The sequence below is a fragment of the Myxine glutinosa genome, chromosome 1 (genome assembly GCF_964187855.1).
Source record: "Myxine glutinosa chromosome 1, kmMyxGlut1.1, whole genome shotgun sequence".
Lineage (NCBI taxonomy): Eukaryota > Metazoa > Chordata > Myxini > Myxiniformes > Myxinidae > Myxine > Myxine glutinosa.
This window is the reverse complement of record NC_136261.1, coordinates 447,717,031-447,744,680: the sequence shown is the minus strand read 5'-3', so window position 1 is coordinate 447,744,680 and position 27,650 is coordinate 447,717,031. Positions and strand designations below refer to the sequence as shown.

The window sequence follows — 27,650 nt, the reverse complement described above, 5'->3', positions numbered from 1 at the left end:
AGTAAAGGTTAAACCACCGTACCATTTCCTCCGATGACCTGCAAGCTCGACCAGTGCTGCTTGATGTGCTGGATCATGGCGATCTGGAACCTCGAGTTGCCTTGAGATGAGTCCTGGCGTGCGATGCAAAAATACATCACCATTTCCAGTTCCGTGACATCCATAAGCGGCATGAGTAACACTCGCACATACTGACCGAGGAAAGTCATGAATGCAATGTTAAAAAAGAAATGAAAAACGTGGATGATTTATCATCATCAAGGTTTATCATCACGGATTCATCATTACATTTTGACAATACAGAATTGATTCCAGACAACTTTATCCCTTTGTGTTCCTAATCGGTAGAATGCAACTATAAAATCCAAGACATCGACATTGAGGATAGTGGGATCTATGGTAAAACGGTAAAGGTAAGTGATGGTCCTACCAGTACAATAACATCTGCACCGGCCTGCACCAGGAGGTCGAGGCGATGGTAGTCTGCACCGTAGGTTCTGATCGTTGCGCCGCAAAGCAGTTGCTTGCTGGCATCCTTCGAGGCGAGTGGAAAGTCACGGTTTTTCTTCAGGTCTGTACGAGCAATGATCGCAACGAGCTCGTTGGCCTCGTTTACGATCGGTAACTTTCCTGAAAACGGGAAAAAAATTCTGTTGATTTGTGGGCTAAACCGGGGGCAACAACGTGGCCAAAACGGAAACCGTTTAACAAGCCCGGAACCGTTTAACGTGCCCGGAACCGTTTAACGTGCCCGGAACCGTTTAACGTGCCCGGAACCGTTTAACGTGCCGGGAACCGTTTAACGTGCCGGGAACCGTTTAACGTGCCGGGAACCGTTTAACGTGCCCGAAACAGTTTAACGTGCCCGAAACAGTATAACGTGCCCGAAACAGTTTAACGTGCCCGAAACAGTTTAACGTGCCCGAAACAGTTTAACGTGCCCGAAACAGTTTAACGTGCCCGAAACAGTTTAACGTGCCCGAAACAGTTTAACGTGCCCGAAACAGTTTAACGTGCCCGAAACAGTTTAACGTGCCCGAAACAGTTTAACGTGCCCGAAACAGTTTAACGTGCCCGAAACAGTTTAACGTGCCCGAAACAGTTTAACGTGCCCGAAACAGTTTAACGTGCCCGAAACAGTTTAACGTGCCCGAAACAGTTTAACGTGCCCGAAACAGTTTAACGTGCCCGAAACAGTATAACGTGCCCGAAACAGTTTAACGTGCCCGAAACAGTTTAACGTGCCCGAAACAGTTTAACGTGCCCGAAACAGTTTAACGTGCCCGAAACAGTTTAACGTGCCCGAAACAGTTTAACGTGCCCGAAACAGTTTAACGTGCCCGAAACAGTTTAACGTGCCCGAAACAGTTTAACGTGCCCGAAACAGTTCAACGTGCCCGAAACAGTTCAACGTGCCCGAAACAGTTCAACGTGCCGAAACAGTTCAACGTGCCCGAAACAGTTCAACGTGCCCGAAACAGTTCAACGTGCCCGAAACAGTTCAACGTGCCCGAAACAGTTCAACGTGCCCGAAACAGTTCAACGTGCCCGAAACAGTTCAACGTGCCCGAAACAGTTCAACGTGCCCGAAACAGTTCAACGTGCCCGAAACAGTTCAACGTGCCCGAAACAGTTCAACGTGCCCGAAACAGTTCAACGTGCCCGAAACAGTTCAACGTGCCCGAAACAGTTCAACGTGCCCGAAACAGTTCAACGTGCCCGAAACAGTTCAACGTGCCCGAAACAGTTCAACGTGCCCGAAACAGTTCAACGTGCCCGAAACAGTTCAACGTGCCCGAAACAGTTCAACGTGCCCGAAACAGTTCAACGTGCCCGAAACAGTTCAACGTGCCCGAAACAGTTCAACGTGCCCGAAACCGCTCAACGTGCCCGAAACCGCTCAACGTGCCCGAAACCGCTCAACGTGCCCGAAACCGCTCAACGTGCCCGAAACCGCTCAACGTGCCCGAAACCGCTCAACGTGCCCGAAACCGCTCAACGTGCCCGAAACCGCTCAACGTGCCCGAAACCGCTCAACGTGCCCGAAACCGCTCAACGTGCCCGAAACCGCTCAACGTGCCCGAAACCGCTCAACGTGCCCGAAACCGCTCAACGTGCCCAAAACCGCTCAACGTGCCCGAAACCGCTCAACGTGCCCGAAACCGTTCAACGTGCCCGAAACCGTTCAACGTGCCCGAAACCGTTCAACGTGCCCGAAACCGTTCAACGTGCCCGAAACCGTTCAACGTGCCCGAAACCGTTCAACGTGCCCGAAACCGTTCAACGTGCCCGAAACCGTTCAACGTGCCCGAAACCGTTCAACGTGCCCGAAACCGTTCAACGTGCCCGAAACCGTTCAACGTGCCCGAAACCGTTCAACGTGCCCGAAACCGTTCAACGTGCCCGAAACCGTTCAACGTGCCCGAAACCGTTCAACGTGCCCGAAACCGTTCAACGTGCCCGAAACCGTTCAACGTGCCCGAAACCGTTCAACGTGCCCGAAACCGTTCAACGTGCCCGAAACCGTTCAACGTGCCCGAAACCGCTCAACGTGCCCGAAACCGTTCAACGTGCCCGAAACCGTTCAACGTGCCCGAAACCGTTCAACGTGCCCGAAACCGTTCAACGTGCCCGAAACCGTTCAACGTGCCCGAAACCGTTCAACGTGCCCGAAACCGTTCAACGTGCCCGAAACCGTTCAACGTGCCGGAAACCGTTCAACATGCCCGAAACCGTTCAACATGCCCGAAACCGTTTAACGTGCCCGAAACCGTTTAACATGTCCGAAACGATTTAAATGTTCAGGAAACTGTTTCAACATGCCAGTCACTTTGCATCTTCCCCCAAGTTCAACTTCCTCAAAATATGATCCCAGCAGTGGAGGACTCACACCAACATATTTATGGTAACATTGAAATCAAATGTTTTAACTCTTTTGGGTGCTGTCAAATGTTTTAAAATCAAAAATGAAATTCAAAACACCTCACCACCACGTAATTTAAAACATCGCAGCACCATATGCAATTCAAAACACCTCACCACCACGTAATTCAAAACACCTCACCACCACGTAATTCAAAACACCTCACCACCACGTAATTCAAAACGTCTCACCACCATGTAAATCAAAACACCTCACCAACAACGTTATTAAAAACACTTTGCCGCCACGGAAACAAAAGTTTCAGGGAGTAGTTCAGTTACAACACAGCCACTGCCCAGATATGTAGATATATAGATAGATGACTGCACCTGAGTTGCTGTTTTGTTATGGTTTACACCAATCATAATACAAACAATTATTTTGCACAATGTATTTGTAATACACGTGATATTACATTTTATAAACAACTGAAGTTGAAGATTGAAGTAGGGTAAAAAAAAAATCAAAAAACAATTTTCAACAATTTTCAAATTCAACAATTTTCAACAAGACGTTTCAACAATTTTCAAAATAAATAACCTAAGGACATACACACGGGTGAGATAGGTGCATACCAGAAGTTTGGTACGATTTCACAAAAGTTTGAGGGAGTAGTTCAGTGACAACGCAACACAAGGCAGACACTGTACAGATAGATATATAAAAAAGATATATAGATACACACAAGAAAACAAACACGACATAATGACAATAACGCCAAATGTTTTTGTGCTGTGCTCTTCAAGGCGATTAATAGCAAAGAGACCGGAAGAGATGAGAACTAGTGAATTTATAAGCGTGTCCAAGTACCGCGTGCTGTGATGAAACCATGCGCTGTTCCAGGCCTTGCGCAAAACGCAACATGCACTAGCCCTAACATTTCAACATGCAGAGGTCGCTGCGCAAAAGAAACGTGAATGAACCATCGAGTGTTTGAAAGTGAAACGATTTGGCTCTCTGATCAAAGCAACGTGTGACACCACGTGATCAACCAATTGGAGTATAGGCTGACACCACGTGATCAACCAATCGAGGTACTGTATCGACTGCAGGAGTTGCGGGCAACGGGAAGGCTAGACACTTCTTAGCTTGTTCAAAGCTCCTTTATTCCAACAGACTGAATCATGACCGGAACTCATGCATCTTTTATAACACGCAAAACCCTCTTAAGGGGGCATGGCTCCAACCACCGAGCACACGCCACGCCCATACCATCAATAGCCCCAATGGTCCCGTGCCTGTGGATTATGTCCCAATGGGGTACCCCCCACATGCGCCCGCCCCCCCCCCCCCCCCCCAGAATTCACTTGCACGGGCAATGTCAGTTTTCGGGGGACCTTAACCACCCGGCCAAAACGACTGAGGACCCGAGCAGGGACTGTTAGTGGCTTGGCGGTAGGCGGGCCAACCGGGGGCTTACCCGACGGGGGACGGCCCCGCCGTGGGGGTTGAGCCAACCGAGGGGGCTGGTCTCGGTCCAAGTGAGTCGGCTTGAGGCGGTCCACCGAGAGGTGGTCCGGTTTGCCGCCGATGTCGACCACGAAGGATTTGTCCCCGTCCTCCAGAACGCAGAAAGGCCCGTCGTAAGGTGGCCGAAGCGGCCCCCGGTGTGCGTCCTGGCGAACAAAGATGTACTCCGCTGTACGTAGATCCGGCGGGACGTGGGCCCGAGGCAAACCATGTTGAGATGTGGGCACTGGTGCAAACATCTTGGCATTCTCCCGGAGAACCGACCGCTGACGGGAAGCGGACCAGGGGCTTGTGGCATCAGGCATGAACTCCCCGGGAACCCGCAGCGGCTGGCCATAGACGAGCTCAGCTGATGAGGACTGGAGGTCTTCCTTAGGGGCTGTCCTGAGGCCCAACATGACCCACGGGAGTCTGTCGGCCCAACTATCATCCCGGAGGCTGGCCCTGAGAGCAGCTTTCATAAAGCGATGGAACCTCTCACACAAACCATTAGCCTGGGGATGATATGCAGTGGTGCGATGGAGCTTTACCCCAAGCCCCTGGGCAACAGCACCCCAGAGCTCTGAAGTGAACTGGGGCCCCCTGTCTGAAGAGATGTCTGAGGGAGCGCCAAAACGGGCAACCCAAGTGCCGATGAACGCCCGGGCCACATCGGCGGACGTTGTAGATGTGAGCGGGATGGCCTCTGGCCACCTGGTTGTCCTATCGATCATCGTGAGGAGGTGGGTGAATCCCCACGAGGGGGGAGGGGTCCTACCAGGTCCACGTTAACATGGTCAAAGCGTCGCTCTGGCACTGGGAATGGCGCCAATGGGGCCTGTGTATGGCGATGCACCTTAGAGCGTTGGGACTCGACGCAGGTGTTGGCCCAGTCGCGCACATCTTTCCTGAGCCCGTGCCAAACGAACTTCGCCACCACTAACTTTTGAGATGCCTTCCTGCCCGGGCGAGAAAGACCGTGGAAGGCCTCGAACACCAGCCGTCTCCAGCTGGTGGGTACGACGGGGCGAGGCTGTCCCAAAGATACGTCGCACAGTAGCGTGGTGCCCGTGCCCGTGTCCTCGAACGGCACATCAGACAGTCGAAGCCCCATGACTGCCGCCCTGCAGGCCTGGACATCCGGGTCGGAGATATGTTCGGCCGCCATGCGGGCGTAGTCGATGCCAAGGTGAACCGCGCCAGCTATGGACCGGGAGAGACAATCAGTGACCGTATTGTCCTTCCCAGCAACATGTTGGATGTCCGTCGTGAACTCGGAAACGAAGGAGAGCTGGCGTTGTTGATGGGCAGACCACGGCTCCGTGACCATGGCCATGGCAAAAACCAGGGGCTTGTGGTCCACAAATGCCGTGAACGGACGGGCTTCCAACAGGTAACGGAAGTGTCGGACAGCTAGGTAGAGGCCTAGGAGCTCACGATCGAAGGTACTGTACTTTCGTTCGTTAGGGCGGAGCTGCTGGTTAAAAAAAATCAAGCGGCTGCCACGCCCCGTTGACCGACTGCTTGTGCATGGTGCCAACCGCGTAGTCCGAAGCGTCCGTGGTGAGAGCAATCAGTGCATCGGACGACGGATGTGCCAGCATGGTTGCGCTAGCGAGGGCCAGTTTAGCGTCCGTGAGAGCCTTGGCCATCTCCTCGGTCCAGTCAATGGCGCGTTTGGGAGGCTTGCCCTTGAGGGCCTCATAAAGGGGCCGCATCAGCTGGGCCACCCGGGGCACGAAACAATGGTAAAAGTTCACCATGCCCAAAAACTCCTGTAAGGCCTTGATGGTGAGGGGGCGCGGAAAACCCTTCACAGCCTCCACTTTAGACGGCAGTGGGACGGCCCCCTCCTTCATGATGCGGTGGCCGAGAAAGTCAATTGAGGCCACCCCGAACAAGCACTTGGCCGGGTTAATGATCAGGCCGTGCTGACAGGCGATCAAAGAGCGCTTGGAGGTGAAGCATGTGCTCCATCCTGGAAGCGCTGGCGATGAGGATATCGTCCAGGTAGACGAACAGGAACGGAAAATCCCGCAACACGCTGTCCATCAGGCGCTGAAAAGCCTGGGCCACGTTCTTGAGCCCAAAAGGCATACGGAGGAATTCGAAAAGCCCAAACGGTGTAATCACCGCGGTCTTAGGAATGTCCTGCGGCCGGCTGGGGACCTGGTGGTAACCACGAACGAGGTCCACCTTAGAAAAAAAAAAAACCTTGCCGGCCAAGCGGGCATAAAAATCCTGGATGTGCAGGATTGGATAGCGGTCGAGGGTAGTGGCGTCGTTAAGGCGGCGATAATCCCCGCACGGGTGCCAACCGCCACCTGGCTTCGGCGCAATGTGGAGAGGCGAGGCCCACGGGCTGTCGGAACATCGCATGATGCCAAGACGCTCCAACGTGTCGAACTCCGCCTTTGCGATAGCGAGTTTCGCCGGGTCGAGGCGTCGAGCGTGGGCGTAGACAGGCAGGCCGGTGGTCGGAATGTGATGCTCCACTCCATGCTTGACGGCAACGGCCGAAAAGGTGGGCCGTGTAAGGGTGCACGCAAGCCTCGTCGAGGCGGACCCGCTCGGCAAGCATGGAAGAGAACTGAATGTCTCCGCATTAATGAGCCGCCGATTTTTCACATCCACCAGTAGGCTGTTGGCGCAGAGGAAATCAGCGCCCAGCAAGGGGGTGGATACCTTCGCCGTGAAAAAATCCCATGTAAACCGCTGCCCGCTAAAGCACATTGCCACGGTCCGTTTGCCAAAGGTCTGAATAGCACTGCCGTTGACGGCTTCCAGGGCGGGGCCATGACTCCCGGCCGCCCGGTCCGATGCCGACGCAGGTAGAATGCTCACCTGGGCACCTGTGTCGCAGAGGAAACGACGTCCGGCATGCCTTGGCCTTGGGCCCAAACGTTGCGTGGAAACGGCACAAGTCTGGGGCCTTCCGCCGCTGGGCCGTAATGGCGGCCACCACGGTGTCTGCCCACAGCGCAGGCTCGACGGGGCCGGGGTCCAATGCAGCCGCACTACATTGCTGTCTGGCGGAGAAAAACTTGTCTGCTTCCCTGGCCAGGGCGCGGAAATCCGTAATGGGCGAGTTGGCCAAGGCTGACCGTATCTGTCCTGGCAGCTGCTGCAGGAACGGCTCCCTGAAGAGGAAACATGGCCGGTGGCTGCCCAGGAGAGACAACATGTGGTCCATCAGCTCCAACGGCTTTGAGTCGCCCAGCCCGGGTAGAGAAAGAAGCTGGCGGGCGCGCTCGGCCTCAGTGAGCTCGAAGGTTTCGAGCAGCAGGGCTTTTAGCGTCTCGTACTTGCCGCCCTCTGGAGGATCCTGGAGAAGGCTCACCACCCTGGTCGCAGTGGAGCCGCTGAGCGCAGACACGACATAATAATACTTCGTGTCGTCGGCAGAAATGCTCCGAATGGCGAACTGGGCCTCAGCTTGTGTGAACCAAACAGCAGCTTGTCGTTCCCAAAACTCCGGCAGCCTAATCGAAACTGCGCTTGTCGCCATGTTCGTTTGAAGCCCCCGAGAACGTTCGGGAGCAGTTGGGGTCACCAATGTAGGAGTTGCGGGCAACGGGAAGGCTATCGCTCATCGCTCATCCCGCCGCTCGTCCCGCCGCTCGCCCCATTGCCCGTCCCACTGCTTGTCCTACCGCTCGTCCCACCACTCGCCCCATCGCTCGTCCCATCGCACGTCCCATCGCACGTCCCATCGCACGTCCCATCGCCCATCCCACCGCTCGCCCCACCTCTGCACGCACCGCTGCATGTACCGAGCTCGACTATCCACTCTAACTCCTCTATCCTGAGGCCTATTCGCTACACTCGGCAAAAACTTTTGTCTTTAAACAACACCACTCGATTGACTCCTGGACTCGTGTCAGGCCTCAGACAACTTGAAATCGGCGTTGGTCTCCCGAGAAAACGCACAAAGCGAGGCGGGAGGAGAAAGCAGAGAAAAATACCGATTGTGATTTCTCTTCGCGACCAGCGACGGCCCGGCCCACATTTTAATAATTCCTGCGAAAGTGTCCCCCGTCAACTTCAATAACCTCATCTATCCCTGTAGAACATACACAGCACCAAAACAACACCGTTCTGACCTGTATCTCGCCTTATTCAACGCTCAGTCTGTAAGTAGTCCTGACAAGCGAACCGAAATTACCTCTTTTATTCAAGATAACGATATCGACGTGTTTTTTCTGACCGAAACTTGGCTCCGACCCAGTGGCGACGAAGCGAGATGTGCTGATCTCACCCCACTTGGATACACCCTGCAGTCATTTCTTCGCTCCTCTAAGGGTGGGGGCGTGGCTGTTATTTACAGAGACAACTTCTCTCCCTTTGTCTCCTTCACCACGACTTTTTCGTTCGACCATTCATCCTACGAGCTAGCCCATGTCACCTTCACTCTGTCAGAAAACACTTCATTTCTTCTGCCTCTACCGACCTCCACCTAACCGGAAAAACAAGCTTACTGACTCTATGTTCGTGACCCAGCTTCCTAATCTGCTCGACCACTGCAATACTCTTCCTGGTTTCGTCTCGATTCTTGAAGATTTCAACGTCCACTATGACCAACCACAACTTCCTCTCACTTCAAAGATCATTGACCTCCTTTCTACTTTTAGTCTGTCTCAGTCTGTCTCCCAACCTACACACGTTAAAGGACACATCCTGGATTGGTTAGTGCACAGATGCGATGATCAGTTGGTGCAGTCCACGTCAGTGACCTGTGCTATCACCTCGGACCACTTCTGTGTCACCAGCCACCTGAGTATTGCTGTTCCTCGTCTTCAGCCCACCTTCATCATTGCCCGCAACATTCGTGCCATCGACCGTTCCGCCTTTAAAGAGGACCTTCACACCCATCTCTCTGGCCGTTCCTATGTCACTGCAGAAGACCTTGACTGTTGCCTCCGCACAGCGTTGGACTGTCATGCTCCAGCGACACGGCGCGCCGTTCCCAGACGCAGGAGTACTCCGTGGTTCAGCGCAGTCAGCGACGAAGTCAGGGCTGCCAAAAAGGAACGACGACGTGCCGAGAGACAGTGGCTGAAGACTGGCCTCACAGTCCATAAACAGTTGTATAACATAGCTAAAAGACTCGTCATAAAAATCATTCTGAAAGCAAAAACGTCATATATTTCTGATCGGATTACGAGGAGCTCCTCCTGCAAGCAACTGTTCAGCATTACCAACCGCCTGTTTGCCACCAAAAATAAATCCGTTCTTCCCACTGTATTTCCTCAAAACGAACTACCCCAACGCTTCCTGCATTTCTTTCACAATAAAATTCAGTCAATAAGAAACAATCTTGACAAGCAGTCACTCCTTTCCTTCGATGATGCTGAACACTGCTTTCACGGACGACCTCTTAGTTTGTTTACTCCTGTTACTGAGGAAATTGTCAAATGTACAATCCTCAAGTCAAACACAAAAACATGTGATCTTGACCCCCTTCCCACCGATTTGTTTATTGAGTGTTTGGACACCCTCCTCCCATTTATTACTGCAGTTATCAATGATTATCTGACTACGGGTTCATTTCCGCTTCTCTTTAAGCAAGCTCTTGTTAAACCACTTCTTAAAAAGCCCACCCTTGACCTTAACGACATGATAAAATTACCGTCCTATCTCCAACCTGTCTTTCCTGTCAAAGATCACAGAAAGAATTGTGCTATCACAGATGAATGACCTTCTAGTTTCAAATAATCTTTTCAATTCTCACCAGTCAGCATATTAGTCAGGTTCATTATGTTCAGATTTATAATTTCGTTCTTTTTTTGTGGAGATTAGCAAACCTATACATTTTTGGAAAGCTTATAGCACCAGGAATCCGAAAAACCATGTTTCCATTTGCGCAAATTTTTCTTTGGCGGCCATATTGGATTTTCAAAATGGCCACCATCGGAAACCTATTTTTCGCGATATCTCAACATCCGAACCACCTAGAGTGCTGATTCCAACACCTATACCCACATTTTTGGGGATGAGGAATCACATGAAGCCATCTAAAATAATCTACACCTACCCTGGGATACCAGGTGGCAGCCTACAGCGGATTTTCAAGATGGCCACTTTCAGGAAACATGTTTTTTTCTGAATATGTATACCACATTGAGTGATGTTTCGCCTCAGTACAGTCATAGTCATAAATGGGATCATTTCAACATGTTCAGTTCATGTACATGGAAAGTCATTATATCAGACCTAATAGTTCATTTAAAATAAACCTCATGAAGCTCACAATTACTTACCTGTTGTCGTTTTATATATTTGCAGGTCTTGAGAGAAGATGAGTGAAGTTACGACTCAGCCCACACAGTGGCAGCACTGCATAATTTGTCAAATCGCTTCAGCAAAATATGGAACGCTTGTCCAGCAGCCCAAACCGGACTCGTTTGAACACTTGCTACAAACCCTTAATGATAGAGCAGCCTACCATGATGGAAAATATGTTAAAATTCACAGTCGCTTAAAGGATGAAACAAGTGAAAGTCTGCAATTCAATAATGCAGTTTGGCATCGTATCTGTTATTCAAATGCAACCAACAAAGAGAAGGTACAACGTGCCAAAGACCGCCATCAATATCACATTTCAGCCGGCTCCTACACAGAGAAAAAACGTGGACAAAAGCGAAAAAGCACAGAACTGGACGAACCATCAACTTCCACCACCAGTCCGTTTACACGTTCTGCAACAGCTCCATTCATTAAGGAACATTGCTTTTTCTGCCAGGAAGATAACGAGCAAAAATTGTACACATTGAGAACAGAAAACGGTGGGAAAGCATTACACGATGCTGTGGAGCTGTCTGGAAATCTCACCCTGCAAACTAGGTTAAACACATCCATCTCACCCACTGATGCACATGCAATCGATGTTCAATACCACAAGTCATGTTGGACAACAAATGTATTCCATGTGTTACGTACCAAGGATAACAAGGGAACAACAGAGAGAGGTCATCCGTTTCAAACATCATGTTTGATTGAGTTGATTAGCCTTGTCGACTGTCAAACTCAGAATAAACAATACTTATCCATGGCACATATTGAAACAACATACATCAACTTGCTTGGTGGCACAGATGCATTGGCGCACCACTTCCCTGCATATAGTAGACACTGGCTCAAGGAGAGAATTCTTCTAGAACTACCACACGTAACGTCTGTTAGGCAAAAGGACAGGAGAAAACCTTCTGTTCTTTACTCCCCAGATGCATGCGAATCCGATATGGTTCAGTCTGCCATGATAGAAAGTGAAGTAGACGATCTGAATATTATCTATAAAGCAGCAAAGGCATTGCGCAGAATTATCAAGAACTTCCACCAACAGGAAAACTCATCCGATGCTATACAGGTCACTAGCAGCACAGATGATGTTCCAGCAGCACTCCACGCAATGATCAGATGGGTTATGGTGGGGCCAACAGAAACACTAGAAACTGAAAAACGAACCACTCACGTTAACAGAGAAGTACTCACTGTTAGTCAGATGCTATTGGGTGGATTCAAATCTGACAAGCAAGTGAACTATAGGCCCAAAACTGATTCTGCGACCTTCCGATCAACCAAATCACAAGAAACTCCACAGTCTCTAGGATTAGCCTTGGCAGTTCACCATGACACAAGAAACAAGAAACTCCTGGAAAGTCTCTGCTCTCAAGGTTACTGTGTCTCGTACAGTCGTGTTATGCACCTCGAAACAGCCCTAGCAAATGCCATTGTGGAAAACACCCTGAAGTTCCAAGGACTTTATGTTCCTCCATTTTTGAAGAAGGGAACTTTTGTGTTTTTTGCAGCTGATAACACAGACTTTGCTGAAGACAGCGTGGATGGCAAAGGGACAACCCATGGAACAATCATTGCTGTTTATCAAAAACGTGACACTCAAGGAGAAACATTGGCGCCACAACTGAGCATAGCTGACACTACCAGTTTGTCAGTGACCCCGTACCAGGTTCCTATGCTTCATTGTGACAAGCCGGTGCCGAAAACCATAAAGAGAACAGACACATTCCACATCAGCAAGGATGGTATATCACCAGCGTATCACCTTACACATCTAGGATGGTTGGTTGCTTCTATGATCACCAGAATGCAGAAATCAAACAGCACATATATACCTGGTTGGGCAGGATACCACTCATTGCTGTCGGGTAGTCACAGTTTGACACAAGTCGGAGTCTTACCCCTTCTACCTGAGGTAGCACACGAGTGGTCGACTCTTCTGACCGTCATCTCTCAGACAACTCAGCTAAAGAACTTAGTTGTTGGTACAAGCCACCCTACAGTCATTTCCTGGGATATGGCCCTCTATGAAAAGGTGATAAGGCTGCTGGATGAAAGGCCAGACCTGAAAGGTACCGTTGTACCTTGGCTTGGCGAGCTGCATGTGGTCATGGCTGCTTTGAGAGCCCTGGGTACTTCCATTGAGAACTCAGGTATTGATGACGCGTGGATAGAGGCCGACCTCTACGGACCTTCAACAACAAGGCAGATCCTGAGATGTTCGCATTACAAACGCACTCTCCGTGCTCATATTTATTCATATATGGCACTTTATGAAATGGCGCTGGACCTGTTCTTCAAAGATTATCCACAGTTGAAAGCCGTTTGCTCAGATATGTCAGAAGAAATAGACGAGGCATGTTCAGAAAAGGACAAGTTCACCAAAGCCACAAGTGTGAAAGAAGCCAACACAAAACTGTTGAATGTCATCACTACAGCTGATGTTGTGAACATATTCAAGACTTGGGAAACAGAACAATCCAAAAAAGCCATGTTCAAGTCCTTGATGAATTACCTGCATCGAGTGGAGACAATTCTGTTCTTTGTGGAAGCTTCTCGGGACGCAGATCTCAAACTCCACCTCGAATCTGGTGAGGCACTCAGCAAGCTATTTTTCTCCATGGATCGTATCAAATACAAACGTCTTTGGCCGCGATACATAGCAGATATGTATGACCTGAGGAAGACGCATCCGGCCACATACAGGGAACTCGAGAATGGAAATATCTCAGTAACGAAATCTAGCATCCCCTTTGTATCAATCGGTGCAGACCACGCTTGTGAACAGGAAAACAGAGCAATGAAGGTTCATTCTGGACTTCCAGGCATCTCCAATAATGCCAATGCAAGGCAGAGATTCTTTATGGCCTCTCCAGAATTGTCACGGCTGACCAGAGAATTCAAAGATCAGTTCGACACCAAAACAGACAAAGTGACAGAACACCACGAACTTAGTCCGAGGGCAGTGAATCTGAACAATACAGCGGTTGAAAAGATCAAGGCTGCTATCATGAGTCATGGCAATCCATTTACCACAGAAGGAAATAGCATATACAACTTGATCACACATGCCTATGTCCCAGAGGAGCACACGTCACAAATCCTGAATATCGACAACATTGGTCAACACTTGTACGAAGAGTATGTTGACGAAAGAATCAACGGAACAGTCAGCTTATTTGCACCCGTGAAAAAAGAAAACAACACGATGTACTTGTCTGGTGTGAAGAAGACCAAGATCATGCTCAGGGACAAGTCAGTCGACTTGAAGGAAACAAAAGACTTGTATGGAAGGCTGATGATATTGACAAAATCAAGCCGTGATGTTGACCAGAAAGACGCAATAGGCAACTACGAATTCACCCTTACACCTCGCGCCTTGTTCGCACCAAACGGTGACCTGCTTCCTTGCCTTGACAAGTCAAAGTTAATCCATCTCCTTGTGAAACATGGAGACTTAGCTCCGGGTGACTTAGCTCCGACCTCAAGTCCTCAAGCTCAAGTCCATAACTCTGCAGCTATGAAAATAGCAGTAGTCGACGCCATGGTTCTTGTACAGAAATTGTCGGCAAAACCAGCTGCAACAGTAACCGTTGAAGATCTCAGTGTCAGCTTTAATACCAGATTGATGTCACTGACAAGACATTTTGACGAAGTTATCCTCGTGTTTGATACTTACAAGGCCGATTCGTTGAAGCAAAGCACAAGACAAAAAAGACGAGGGGGGCACAATCCAGTCCAGTACCAAGTGAAGGACAATACCAAGATCCAACACATCACCATGAAGCGGTTCTTGTCACACGCTCAGACAAAGTCAGATTTGGCAGAATATCTGGCTGAGAAAACGTTGGAGTACAACAGAGATGCCTCCAAGCTGATAATTATATGTGCAGCAGGAAAGGCCAAGAGTAACAAAGGCGTGCATTTTGAAGACAATAATCATGAGGAGGCAGACACTCTGATGATTCACCAAGCAGTGCTGGCAACTCGCCGCAATCCCAACGCAGAACAGCTTACCTTCTTCTCTCCTGATACGGATGTCCTGGTCTTGGTCATAGCTAACTATGATGTTCTGCTCAAAAACACTGCTGTCTCCCTTGTGTCGGGCCTTGTGCAAGTACAACCAATCTGGAACAATCTTGGCGTCGAAAAGGCCAAGGCATTGCCAGCATTCCACACATTCACAGGAGCAGACAATACTGGACGGTTTTCGCGAATAGGCAAAACAACATGGTTTGAAGCTTTCGTCAGAGCCGATAGTGACGTGATACAGGCCATGAGAATGCTCGGTGATGCTGCAGATGTGACCGCAGATCAGATGTCCAACTTGGCAAGATTTGTATGTGCAGTGTACGTACCAAAGGGAATATGTATCAACAGCATTCCGGAGTTGCGCTGGTACCTCTTCTGTAAACACATGACTGAAAGTCACAAGTTACCTCCAACGCTAGGGGCTCTAAATCAGCATGTTGATCGTGTACATCTTCAGGCAAGGGTATGGGCTCAGGCTACTATCGCACATCAAGTGTTCCTGGATCCACAGCAACATGGCTACTTCAAGGACAACGATGGGGAATTGAAACCACTAATGACAGATGTACCACCAACACCGAAAGCAATACTTGAGATGGTCAGATGTCAGTGCAAAGGAGACTGCTCATCGAGACGGTGTTCGTGCCGTGCCAATGACTTGGCATGCACAGACTTGTGTTTGTGCAGCTCCGAATGTGAAAACGACGATGACTGTCAACCTGTTCTCTGCTCTGACGACAGTGATGAGGACATTTGAAAACCTATGAGGACAAAATGTTGATGAATGTTGACAAAGATAAAATTTCATCTATGGGAAATATTCTATGTTCAAATAAAAGTAATTATTACATGTATAATTATGGATTGTATAGCCTCATCTCTATATACTTACCTCTTGAATACATAAATCACCTGTTTAGGATATATGAGGGATGTGGTTTCATAATTATGATCCGTGTGCCACAATGTAGCGAAACATCACTCAATGTGGTATACATATTCAGAAAAAAACATGTTTCCTGAAAGTGGCCATCTTGAAAATCCGCTGTAGGCTGCCACCTGGTATCCCAGGGTAGGTGTAGATTATTTTAGATGGCTTCATGTGATTCCTCATCCCCAAAAATGTGGGTATAGGTGTTGGAATCAGCACTCTAGGTGGTTCGGATGTTGAGATATCGCGAAAAATAGGTTTCCGATGGTGGCCATTTTGAAAATCCAATATGGCCGCCAAAGAAAAATTTGCGCAAATGGAAACATGGTTTTTCGGATTCCTGGTGCTATCAGCTTTCCAAAAATGTATAGTTTTGCTAATCTCCACAAAAAAAGAACGAAATTACATAACAAACCTGACTATATAGACCAGGCCATAGCACCGAGACCGCTCTCCCAAGAATAACCAATGATCTGACCTCTCTTGACTGTGGTAAGGTTTCCGATCTTGCTCTTTTAGACTTGTCTGCCGCCTTTGACACGATTGACCATAGTGTCTTAATTTGTCGTCTTGAAATCACATTTGGTATAACTGGTACTCCGCTTTCTTGGCTGATATCCTATCTTACTGATAGAGTGCAAACAGTTGTTGTCAATGGCCAGAAATCAGCCCCTTCTCCGCTTTCCTTTGGCATTCCCCAGGGCTCAGTCCTGGGGCCTATCCTCTTTCTTTTGTACACTCAGCCTCTATTTGATCTTGTTGCCAGACATTCGGTTGATCACCACGCCTTTGCGGACGACAATCAGCTGTACAAAGGAAGCACGATTCAACAAATCGTGCCCACTGTTGAAGTGTTAGAAGGCTGTATTGCCGACGTGAAGGCGTGGATGACCCAAAACAAACTTCAGCTGAACGATGCTAAAACAGAGTATATGATTGTAAGATCGCACAGATGTCCTCTACAATGTTCACTTCCGACCACAATTCATGTTGGTGAAACCGATGTAAACTTTGTTTCGTCGGCCAAGAACCTTGGTGTGGTTTTCGACTGTAACATGACATTTTCCAAGCAAGTACTTCAAACTTGCAAATCAGCATACTTTCAGCTGCGAAAGATCGCATCCATTCGCCACTTTCTTACTCCTCAAGCTGCTCTAACTCTGGTCTGTGCCCTTGTCCTCTCAAGGCTAGACTATTGTAATTCTTTGTATGCTGACTGCCCTCAGTTTCTCTTGGATAAGTTACAAAAGGTTCAAAACTCTGCCGCTCGTCTTGTCTGTAAGGCGAAGAAGTCCGACCATGTTACTCCGCTTCTTGAATCTTTGCACTGGCTTGCCTGTCTCTGCTCGTGTGCAATACAAAATTTGCACACTATGCTATAAATCATTGTGTGGAACGGGACCTCACTATCTCTCCGATTTGCTCACTCTCTATGAACCTCGGCGACGGCTTCATTCAAGCGACGACTCAATGACCCTAGAGCCGCCGCGCACCAGGCACCAAGTCGTTTGGCGAGAAATCCTTTTCCTTTGCTGCACCTCTGCTCTGGAATGACTTGCCTTCCTCTGTTCGACATGTTGACTCTCTTCCTGCCTTTAAAACCTCCCTCAAAACCGATCTGTTTCACAAGTCTTTCAAAGTCTAAGTCCTGTTTTCCCTTTGGTTTGAGGTGGGAGAGAGATCGAGAGTATGTCTGTGTACATGTGCGGGGGAGGGAGGGGGAGGAGGAGGGGGAGTACACATCTGTGGGTTTTGAATGGGGAGGGAGAGGAATAGGGCAAGAGTGAAGGTGTGTCTGTGTGTGTGTATGTTTGTGTATGTGTGTGCGGTGTGTGTGCGTTCGCATGATAATGTAAAGCGCCATGAGGGTCGTTTACTCTGCTTGATGGGGCTATATAAGACTCCTTTATTATTATTATTATTATTATTAGACACTTCTTAGCTTGTTCAAAGCTCCTTTATTCCAACAGACTGAATCACGACCGGAACTCATGCATCTTTTATAACACGCAAAACCCTCTTAAGGGGGCATGGCTCCAACCACCGAGCACACGCCACGCCCATACCTTCAATAGTCCCACTGGTCCCGTGCCTGTGGATTATGTCCCAATGGGGTAACCCCCACAGACTGTCTGACACCACGTGATCAACCAATCGGAGTATAGGCTGACACCACGTGATCAAACAATCGGAGTATAGGCTGATACGACGTGATCAACCAATCGGATTATAGGCTGTCTGACACCACGTGATCAACCAATCGGATTATAGGCTGTCTGACACCACGTGATCAACCAATCGAATTATAGGCTGCCTGACACCACGTGATCAACCAATCTGATTTTTGGCTGTCCGACAAACGCTACTTTAGCCTGGAAACTCCGCTGTTTATCGACATCACTAGTGCTGAAGTGAACAGTGGTAGTGGTAGTGGTAGTAGTAGTAGTAGTGGTGGTAGTGGTAGTGGTGGTGGTAGTAGTGGTAGTGGTAGTGGTAGTAGTAGTAGTAGTAGTAGTAGTAGTAATAATACAAACAATAAAATGGAATATGCGATTGGTGAAAGGTTTCAAGTAGAGGAGGGGGAGGGGGAGGGAGTGTGGCGAGGGCATTGAACACTATTACTTGACAGTTGGGCCTACCTTTGCGACTGGTCTGCAAAATAGCATTCGCCTCATCCAATGTGACCCCAGCATGAGCCACGACCAGATCCTCTCTTGGTGTCATCACCTGTCATGTGCACAGACGTCCCAGGTCAATGCTCGCCTTTAGGCGCACACCTTCCATACAAAACGGATTCACCGCTAACCAAATATTACTCCAGACTACATCCCACACTCTCAAACGTTCAATGATACAAGAGTTCAAATGCCAAGCAAATTCCACCTTGGAGAGCGGGGTGTCGTAATCCTTCTCGGCAAGAAAGTCGATGTCCCGCGAAGCGATGATACCGACCAGCCGGCCACCCAGGGCACCCGTCTCGGTCACAGGTATGCCCGAGAATCCGTGACGAGCCTTGGCTGCGAACACGTCGGCCACCACATCGGTGGGGCTCAACACCACGGGGTCGGTGATGAAGCCTTGCTCGTACTTCTGGGGGACGAACGAGAGTGGAAAAAACATGAAGACAGAGACAAGAAAGAGTAAAATTGCTATTTTACATTTTTTAGAACGTATACGTTATTAAATATTCAGGAGACTCGTCCAGAAATGAAATCAAATTGCAAAAAACAACAACAAATATAACCAAAAAACCCCCCAAAAAACAAAAAACCAAAAATCCCCAAAAGGTCCAGAAACCAAATTGCAAAAAAAAGCAAAAACTAAGACCATTGGCCAACGAGCGCCCATCATTGGCTGGCAGTCGAGTCCAGCATTGAAAAGACTGATTACATAACACAATGCTAGATTACATAACACAATGCTACATTACATAACACAATGCTCGATTACATAACACAATGCTAGATTACATAACACAATGCTACATTACATAACACAATGCTACATTACATAACACAATGCTCGATTACATAACGAAATGCTACATTACATAACACAATGCTCGATTACATAACACAATGCTCGATTACATAACACAATGCTACATTACATCACACAATGCTCGATTACATAACACAATGCTAGATTACATAACAATGCTACATTACATAACACAATGCTCGATTACATAACACAATGCTAGATTACATAACACAATGCTCGATTACATAACACAATGCTCGATTACATAACACAATGCTCGATTACATAACAATGCTCGATTACATAACACAATGCTCGATTACATAACACAATGCTCGATTACATAACACAATGCTCGATTACATAACACAATGCTCGATTACATAACACAATGCTACATTACATAACACAATGCTACATTACATAACACAATGCTACATTACATAACACAATGCTACATTACATAACACAATGCTCGATTACATAACACAATGCTCGATTACATAACACAATGCTCGATTACATAACACAATGCTCGATTACATAACACAATGCTCGATTACATAACACAATGCTACATTACATAACACAATGCTCGATTACATAACACAATGCTCGATTACATAACACAATGCTACATTACATAACACAATGCTAGATTACATAACACAATGCTACATTACATAACACAATGCTCGATTACATAACACAATGCTCGATTACATAACACAATGCTCGATTACATAACACAATGCTCGATTACATAACACAATGCTCGATTACATAACACAATGCTAGATTACATAACACAATGCTAGATTACATAACACAATGCTCGATTACATAACAATGCTACATTACATAACACAATGCTCGATTACAGAACACAATGCTCGATTACATAACACAATGCTACATTACATAACACAATGCTCGATTACATAACACAATGCTCGATTACATAACACAATGCTACATTACATAACACAATGCTCGATTACATAACACAATGCTAGATTACATAACACAATGCTACAATACATAACACAATGCTCGATTACATAACACAATGCTCGATTACATAACACAATGCTCGATTACATAACACAATGCTAGATTACATAACACAATGCTACATTACATAACACAATGCTACATTACATAACACAATGCTCGATTACATAACACAATGCTCGATTACATAACACAATGCTCGATTACATAACACAATGCTCGATTACATAACACAATGCTCGATTACATAACACAATGCTCGATTACATAACACAATGCTCGATTACATAACACAATGCTCGATTACATAACACAATGCTCGATTACATAACACAATGCTAGATTACATAACACAATGCTAGATTACATAACACAATGCTCGATTACATAACACAATGCTCGATTACATAACACAATGCTCGATTACATAACACAATGCTCGATTACATAACACAATGCTCGATTACATAACACAATGCTCGATTACATAACACAATGCTCGATTACATAACACAATGCTCGATTACATAACAATGCTACATTACATAACAATGCTACATTACATAACACAATGCTAGATTACATAACGCAATGCTAGATTACATAACACAATGCTACATTACATAACACAATCCTCGATTACATAACACAATGCTAGATTACATAACACAATGCTCGATTACATAACACAATGCTCGATTACATAACACAATGCTCGATTACATAACACAATGCTCGATTACATAACACAATGCTCGATTACATAACACAATGCTCGATTACATAACACAATGCTCGATTACATAACACAATGCTACATTACATAACACAATGCTACATTACATAACACAATGCTAGATTACATAACACAATGCTCGATTACATAACACAATGCTCGATTACATAACACAATGCTCGATTACATAACACAATGCTCGATTACATAACAATGCTCGATTACATAACACAATGCTCGATTACATAACAATGCTACATTACATAACACAATGCTCGATTACATAACACAATGCTCGATTACATAACACAATGCTACATTACATAACACAATGCTCGATTACATAACACAATGCTAGATTACATAACAATGCTCGATTACATAACACAATGCTCGATTACATAACACAATGCTCGATTACATAACACAATGCTACATTACATAACACAATGCTCGATTACATAACACAATGCTCGATTACATAACACAATGCTACATTACATAACACAATGCTCGATTACATAACACAATGCTCGATTACATAACACAATGCTCGATTACATAACACAATGCTCGATTACATAACACAATGCTCGATTACATAACACAATGCTAGATTACATAACACAATGCTAGATTACATAACACAATGCTCGATTACATAACACAATGCTCCATTACATAACACAATGCTCGATTACATAACACAATGCTCGATTACATAACACAATGCTCGATTACATAACACAATGCTCGATTACATAACACAATGCTCGATTACATAACACAATGCTAGATTACATAACACAATGCTAGATTACATAACACAATGCTAGATTACATAACACAATGCTCGATTACATAACACAATGCTACATTACATAACACAATGCTCGATTACATAACACAATGCTCGATTACATAACAATGCTCGATTACATAACACAATGCTCGATTACATAACACAATGCTCGATTACATAACACAATGCTAGATTACATAACACAATGCTAGATTACATAACACAATGCTCGATTACATAACACAATGCTCCATTACATAACACAATGCTCGATTACATAACACAATGCTCGATTACATAACACAATGCTAGATTACATAACACAATGCTAGATTACATAACAATGCTCGATTACATAACACAATGCTCCATTACATAACACAATGCTCGATTACATAACACAATGCTCGATTACATAACACAATGCTCGATTACATAACACAATGCTCGATTACATAACACAATGCTAGATTACATAACACAATGCTAGATTACATAACACAATGCTAGATTACATAACACAATGCTCGATTACATAACACAATGCTACATTACATAACACAATGCTCGATTACATAACACAATGCTCGATTACATAACAATGCTCGATTACATAACACAATGCTCGATTACATAACACAATGCTCGATTACATAACACAATGCTCGATTACATAACACAATGCTCGATTACATAACACAATGCTCGATTACATAACACAATGCTCGATTACATAACACAATGCTAGATTACATAACACAATGCTCGATTACATAACACAATGCTACATTACATAACACAATGCTCGATTACATAACACAATGCTCGATTACATAACACAATGCTCGATTACATAACACAATGCTCGATTACATAACACAATGCTCGATTACATAACAATGCTCGATTACATAACACAATGCTCGATTACATAACACAATGCTCGATTACATAACACAATGCTAGATTACATAACACAATGCTAGATTACATAACACAATGCTCGATTACATAACACAATGCTCCATTACATAACACAATGCTCGATTACATAACACAATGCTCGATTACATAACACAATGCTAGATTACATAACACAATGCTAGATTACATAACACAATGCTCGATTACATAACACAATGCTCGATTACATAACACAATGCTCGATTACATAACACAATGCTCGATTACATAACACAATGCTACATTACATAACACAATGCTCGATTACATAACACAATGCTCGATTACATAACACAATGCTACATTACATAACACAATGCTCGATTACATAACACAATGCTCGATTACATAACACAATGCTCGATTACATAACACAATGCTCGATTACATAACACAATGCTCGATTACATAACACAATGCTCGATTACATAACACAATGCTCGATTACATAACACAATGCTCGATTACATAACACAATGCTCGATTACATAACACAATGCTCGATTACATAACACAATGCTAGATTACATAACACAATGCTAGATTACATAACACAATGCTCGATTACATAACACAATGCTCGATTACATAACACAATGCTCCATTACATAACACAATGCTCGATTACATAACACAATGCTCGATTACATAACACAATGCTCGATTACATAACAATGCTCGATTACATAACAATGCTCGATTAGATAACAATGCTACATTACATAACACAATGCTAGATTACATAACAATGCTAGATTACATAACACAATGCTACATTACATAACACAATGCTCGATTACATAACACAATGCTAGATTACATAACACAATGCTAGATTACATAACACAATGCTAGATTACATAACACAATGCTCGATTACATAACACAAGGCTACATTACATAACACAATGCTACATTACATAACACAATGCTAGATTACATAACACAATGCTAGATTACATAACACAATGCTAGATTACATAACACAATGCTCGATTACATAACAATGCTCGATTAGATAACAATGCTACATTACATAACACAATGCTAGATTACATAACAATGCTAGATTACATAACACAATGCTACATTACATAACACAATGCTCGATTACATAACACAATGCTAGATTACATAACACAATGCTAGATTACATAACACAATGCTAGATTACCTAACACAATGCTCGATTACATAACACAAGGCTACATTACATAACACAATGCTACATTACATAACACAATGCTAGATTACATAACACAATGCTAGATTACATAACACAATGCTACATTACATAACACAATGCTAGATTACATAACACAATGCTAGATTACATAACACAATGCTAGATTACATAACACAATGCTCGATTACATAACACAAGGCTACATTACATAACACAATGCTCGATTACATAACACAATGCTCGATTACATAACACAATGCAACATTACATAACACAATGCTACATTACATAACACAATGCTACATTACATAACAGAATGCTAGATTACATAACACAATGCTACATTACATAACACAATGCTACATTACATAACACAATGCTCGATTACATAACACAATGCTACATTACATAACACAACGCTCGATTACATAACACAATGCTAGATTACATAACACAATGCTCGATTACATAACACAATGCTACATTACATAACACAATGCTACATTACATAACAGAATGCTAGATTACATAACAGAATGCTAGATTACATAACACAATGCTACATTACATAACACAATGCTACATTACATAACACAATGCTCGATTACATAACACAACGCTCGATTACATAACACAACGCTCGATTACATAACACAATGCTAGATTACATAACACAATGCTAGATTACATAACACAATGCTCGATTACATAACACAATGCTCGATTACATAACACAATGCTCGATTACATAACACAATGCTACATTACATAACACAATGCTACATTACATAACACAATGCTACATTACATAACAGAATGCTAGATTACATAACACAATGCTACATTACATAACACAATGCTACATTACATAACACAATGCTCGATTACATAACACAACGCTCGATTACATAACACAACGCTCGATTACATAACACAATGCTAGATTACATAACACAATGCTCGATTACATAACACAATGCTCGATTACATAACATACATTACATAATATAAATTAGCAATGCAGTTTTCTTCTTTTTTGTCTCAAAATACTACATGCGGTCGCAGAGCTTTGTTTTCCATGTTCATACTCGATGGGATCATCAGGTCTCGAGTCCGCGTTACTTCCTCCTTTTCAATGGTTGCTTTTGGTTCACGTTTCCACGAGTTTTTTGGAACTGGAATATTGAAGTTTCTGCAGATGTACCAGTGGATTGCTCGACATGCCTTGTTGTGCCTTTGACTGTACAGCTGCTCTGACATGAGTTTATTACATCCCGATAGGAGGTGACTCATGCTCTCTCTTTCGACCTTGCAGAACCTGCACCTGTCCGATTGACTCGGTCCCTCCATTTTCTTAAAGCCGTGGGTAAAGTGGCCTTTGTCATTGTAATGTGTATGTGTGCACAAATACATTCGTACACACGTGTATGTGCACACACACAAAAAAAAAGAAAAAAAAAAAAGATGAATTTGTGGTCCAAAGAATCTTCTCCATGATAAAAACAAGCTCAATGCAAAGAATGTATGACTGACCCATTTTTTGGCCAGGTAATCTGAATCAAACCTATTTTTGGTGAGGTAAGCTTAAGCAAACCTGTTCTTGGCCAGGTAACCCTAAGCAAACCTGTTCTTGGCCAGGTAACCCTAAGCAAACCTGTTCTTGGCCAGGTAACCCTAAGCAAACCTGTTCTTGGCCAGGTAACCCTAAGCAAACCTGTTCTTGGCCAGGTAGCTCTAAGCAAACCTGTTCTTGGCCAGGTAACCCGAAGCAAACCTGTTTTTGGCCTCAGCCAGGTAACTCTAACCACACCTGTTCTTGGCCAGTTACCCCTAAGCAAACCTGTTCTTGGCCAGGTCACCCTAAGTAAACCTGTTCTTGGCCAGGTAACTCTAAGCAAACCTGTTATTGGCCAGGTAACCCTCAGCAAACATGTTCTTGGCCAGGTAACTCTAAGCAAACCTGTTCTTGGCCAGGTAAGCCGAAGCACCATGGCCAGGTAACCCGAAGCAAACCTGTTATTGGCCAGGTAACCCTTAGCAAACATGTTCTTGGCCAGGCAACTCTAAGCAAACCTGTTCTTGGCCAGGTAAGCCGAAGCAAACCTGTTCATGGCCAGGTAACCCGAAGCAAACCTGTTCATGGCCAGGTAACCCGAAGCAAACCTGTTCTTAGCCAGGTAACCCTAAGTAAACCTGTTCTTGGCCAAGTAACTCTAAGCAAACCTGTTATTGGCCAGGTAACCCTTAGAAAACATGTTCTTGGCCAGGTAACCTGAAGCAAACCTGTTATTGGCCAGGTAACCCTTAGCAAACATGTTCTTGGCCAGGTAACTCTAAGCAAACCTGTTCTTGGCCAGGTAAGCCGAAGCAAACCTGTTCATGGCCAGGTAACCCGAAGCAAACCTGTTCTTGGACAGGTAAACCGAAGCAAACCTGTTCTTGGCCAGGTAATCGTAGGATTTATGTAATCGCCCCTCAATCCGATCTGCATAATCCTCAGATGTTAGAATGTACAAAATTGCATGGAGGAGAAGGGTCCATTGGAAGAAGCGAAAACTCACCTTGACCCTGCGAACCTCTTTGGCTTGGAACTCCGGGGTACAATTGTGATGAATGAATCCAATTCCGCCCAAAAGCTGCAGGCAGAGGCATTTGGGATTAGTCGGGTGGAATGAAGCATAGAGACAAGAAACAAGAACAAAAGCCAAAGATCCACGCAATGTCGATACACGTCAAGGTATCATCTTTGCTCGTGATAGATGGAGAACTTTCACCGAACATCAAGGATTATTTAGACATTTCATATCTCATCAAGAGGAATGCTCATTGGGATTAAAGACTTACGGCCATCGCGATCGCCATGTCCGACTCGGTCACGGTGTCCATGGGTGACGAGACGAGCGGAACTTTCAGTGAAATCTTCTTTGTAAGGGCCGATGTGAGATCCTGTGTGGTCAAAGGTCAATCGATACGTATCGTGTCAGTACCAAGAGATATTTCCGAGGTTTTTGGACTTTCACACGAAAGTTTTTCTATAAATGTTAGACGAAGGTTCCTGCCAAATGAAACGCTCTTGAGCATCGACAAACTCACCACCTCCGTTGGAGTGAAGTCAATGTAACCCGGCAGGATGACAAAGTCACTATGGTGAGGAAAGTGGAAAAGAGGTGCATGGTGTGAAATGAGCAAAGTGTTACAACTTCAAGAATACAATGAACAGTCAGAAAAAAAACATTAACACGATTCTTTGAGGTTCTGGGTCTTCAAACCAAACCTGGTCATTTAATCTTGAATCCATAACAGCATCAAACAAGATACTCAGGTCTTACACACCAATTATATAAAGTGATGACATTGAGGAGAAGAGTGTGAAATAAACTCCCCACTGCCTTGTGTACACAATGAGGGCTCACACACTCAACCAGCGGTGTTGGGGCTCACCCACTCAACCAGCGGTGTTGGGGTTCACCCACTCAACCAGCGATGTTGGGGTTCACCAACTCAACCAGCGGTGTTTGGGTTCACCCACTCAACCAGTGGTGTTGGGGCTCACCCACTCAACCAGCGGTGTTGGGGCTCACCCACTCAACCAGCAGCGGTGTTGGGCCTCACCCACTCAACCAGTGGTGTTGGGCCTCACCCACTGAACCAGCGGTGTTGGGCCTCACCCACTCAACCAGTGGTGTTGGGCCTCACCCACTGAACCAGCGGTGTTGGGCCTCACCCACTCAACCAGCGGTGTTCGGCCTCACCCACTCAAACAGCGGTGTTGGGCCTCACCCACTCAACCAGCGGTGTTGGGCCTCACCCACTCAACCAATCAGCATCATTCAC

General features: G+C 45.5%; 1 protein-coding gene across 2 annotated transcripts in view; it reads right to left on the bottom strand.

The window, feature by feature from the left end:
- The window catches only part of LOC137418737 (inosine-5'-monophosphate dehydrogenase 1), a 104,379-nt gene that overhangs the window by 33,759 nt on the left and 42,970 nt on the right, over positions 1–27,650 (bottom strand). For both annotated transcript variants that reach the window (XR_013621971.1, XM_068104851.2), the window contains exons 3-9: positions 26,910–26,958; positions 26,661–26,762; positions 26,378–26,452; positions 18,516–18,722; positions 18,272–18,359; positions 431–630; positions 23–113 (exon numbers count right to left, since the gene is read on the bottom strand). Coding sequence is in view for 1 of the 2 variants with exons in the window: in XM_068104851.2 (XP_067960952.1) it covers positions 23–113; positions 431–630; positions 18,272–18,359; positions 18,516–18,722; positions 26,378–26,452; positions 26,661–26,762; positions 26,910–26,958 (812 nt within the window). In the remaining variant the exon portion in view is untranslated. The remainder of the gene's footprint in view (positions 1–22; positions 114–430; positions 631–18,271; positions 18,360–18,515; positions 18,723–26,377; positions 26,453–26,660; positions 26,763–26,909; positions 26,959–27,650) is intronic.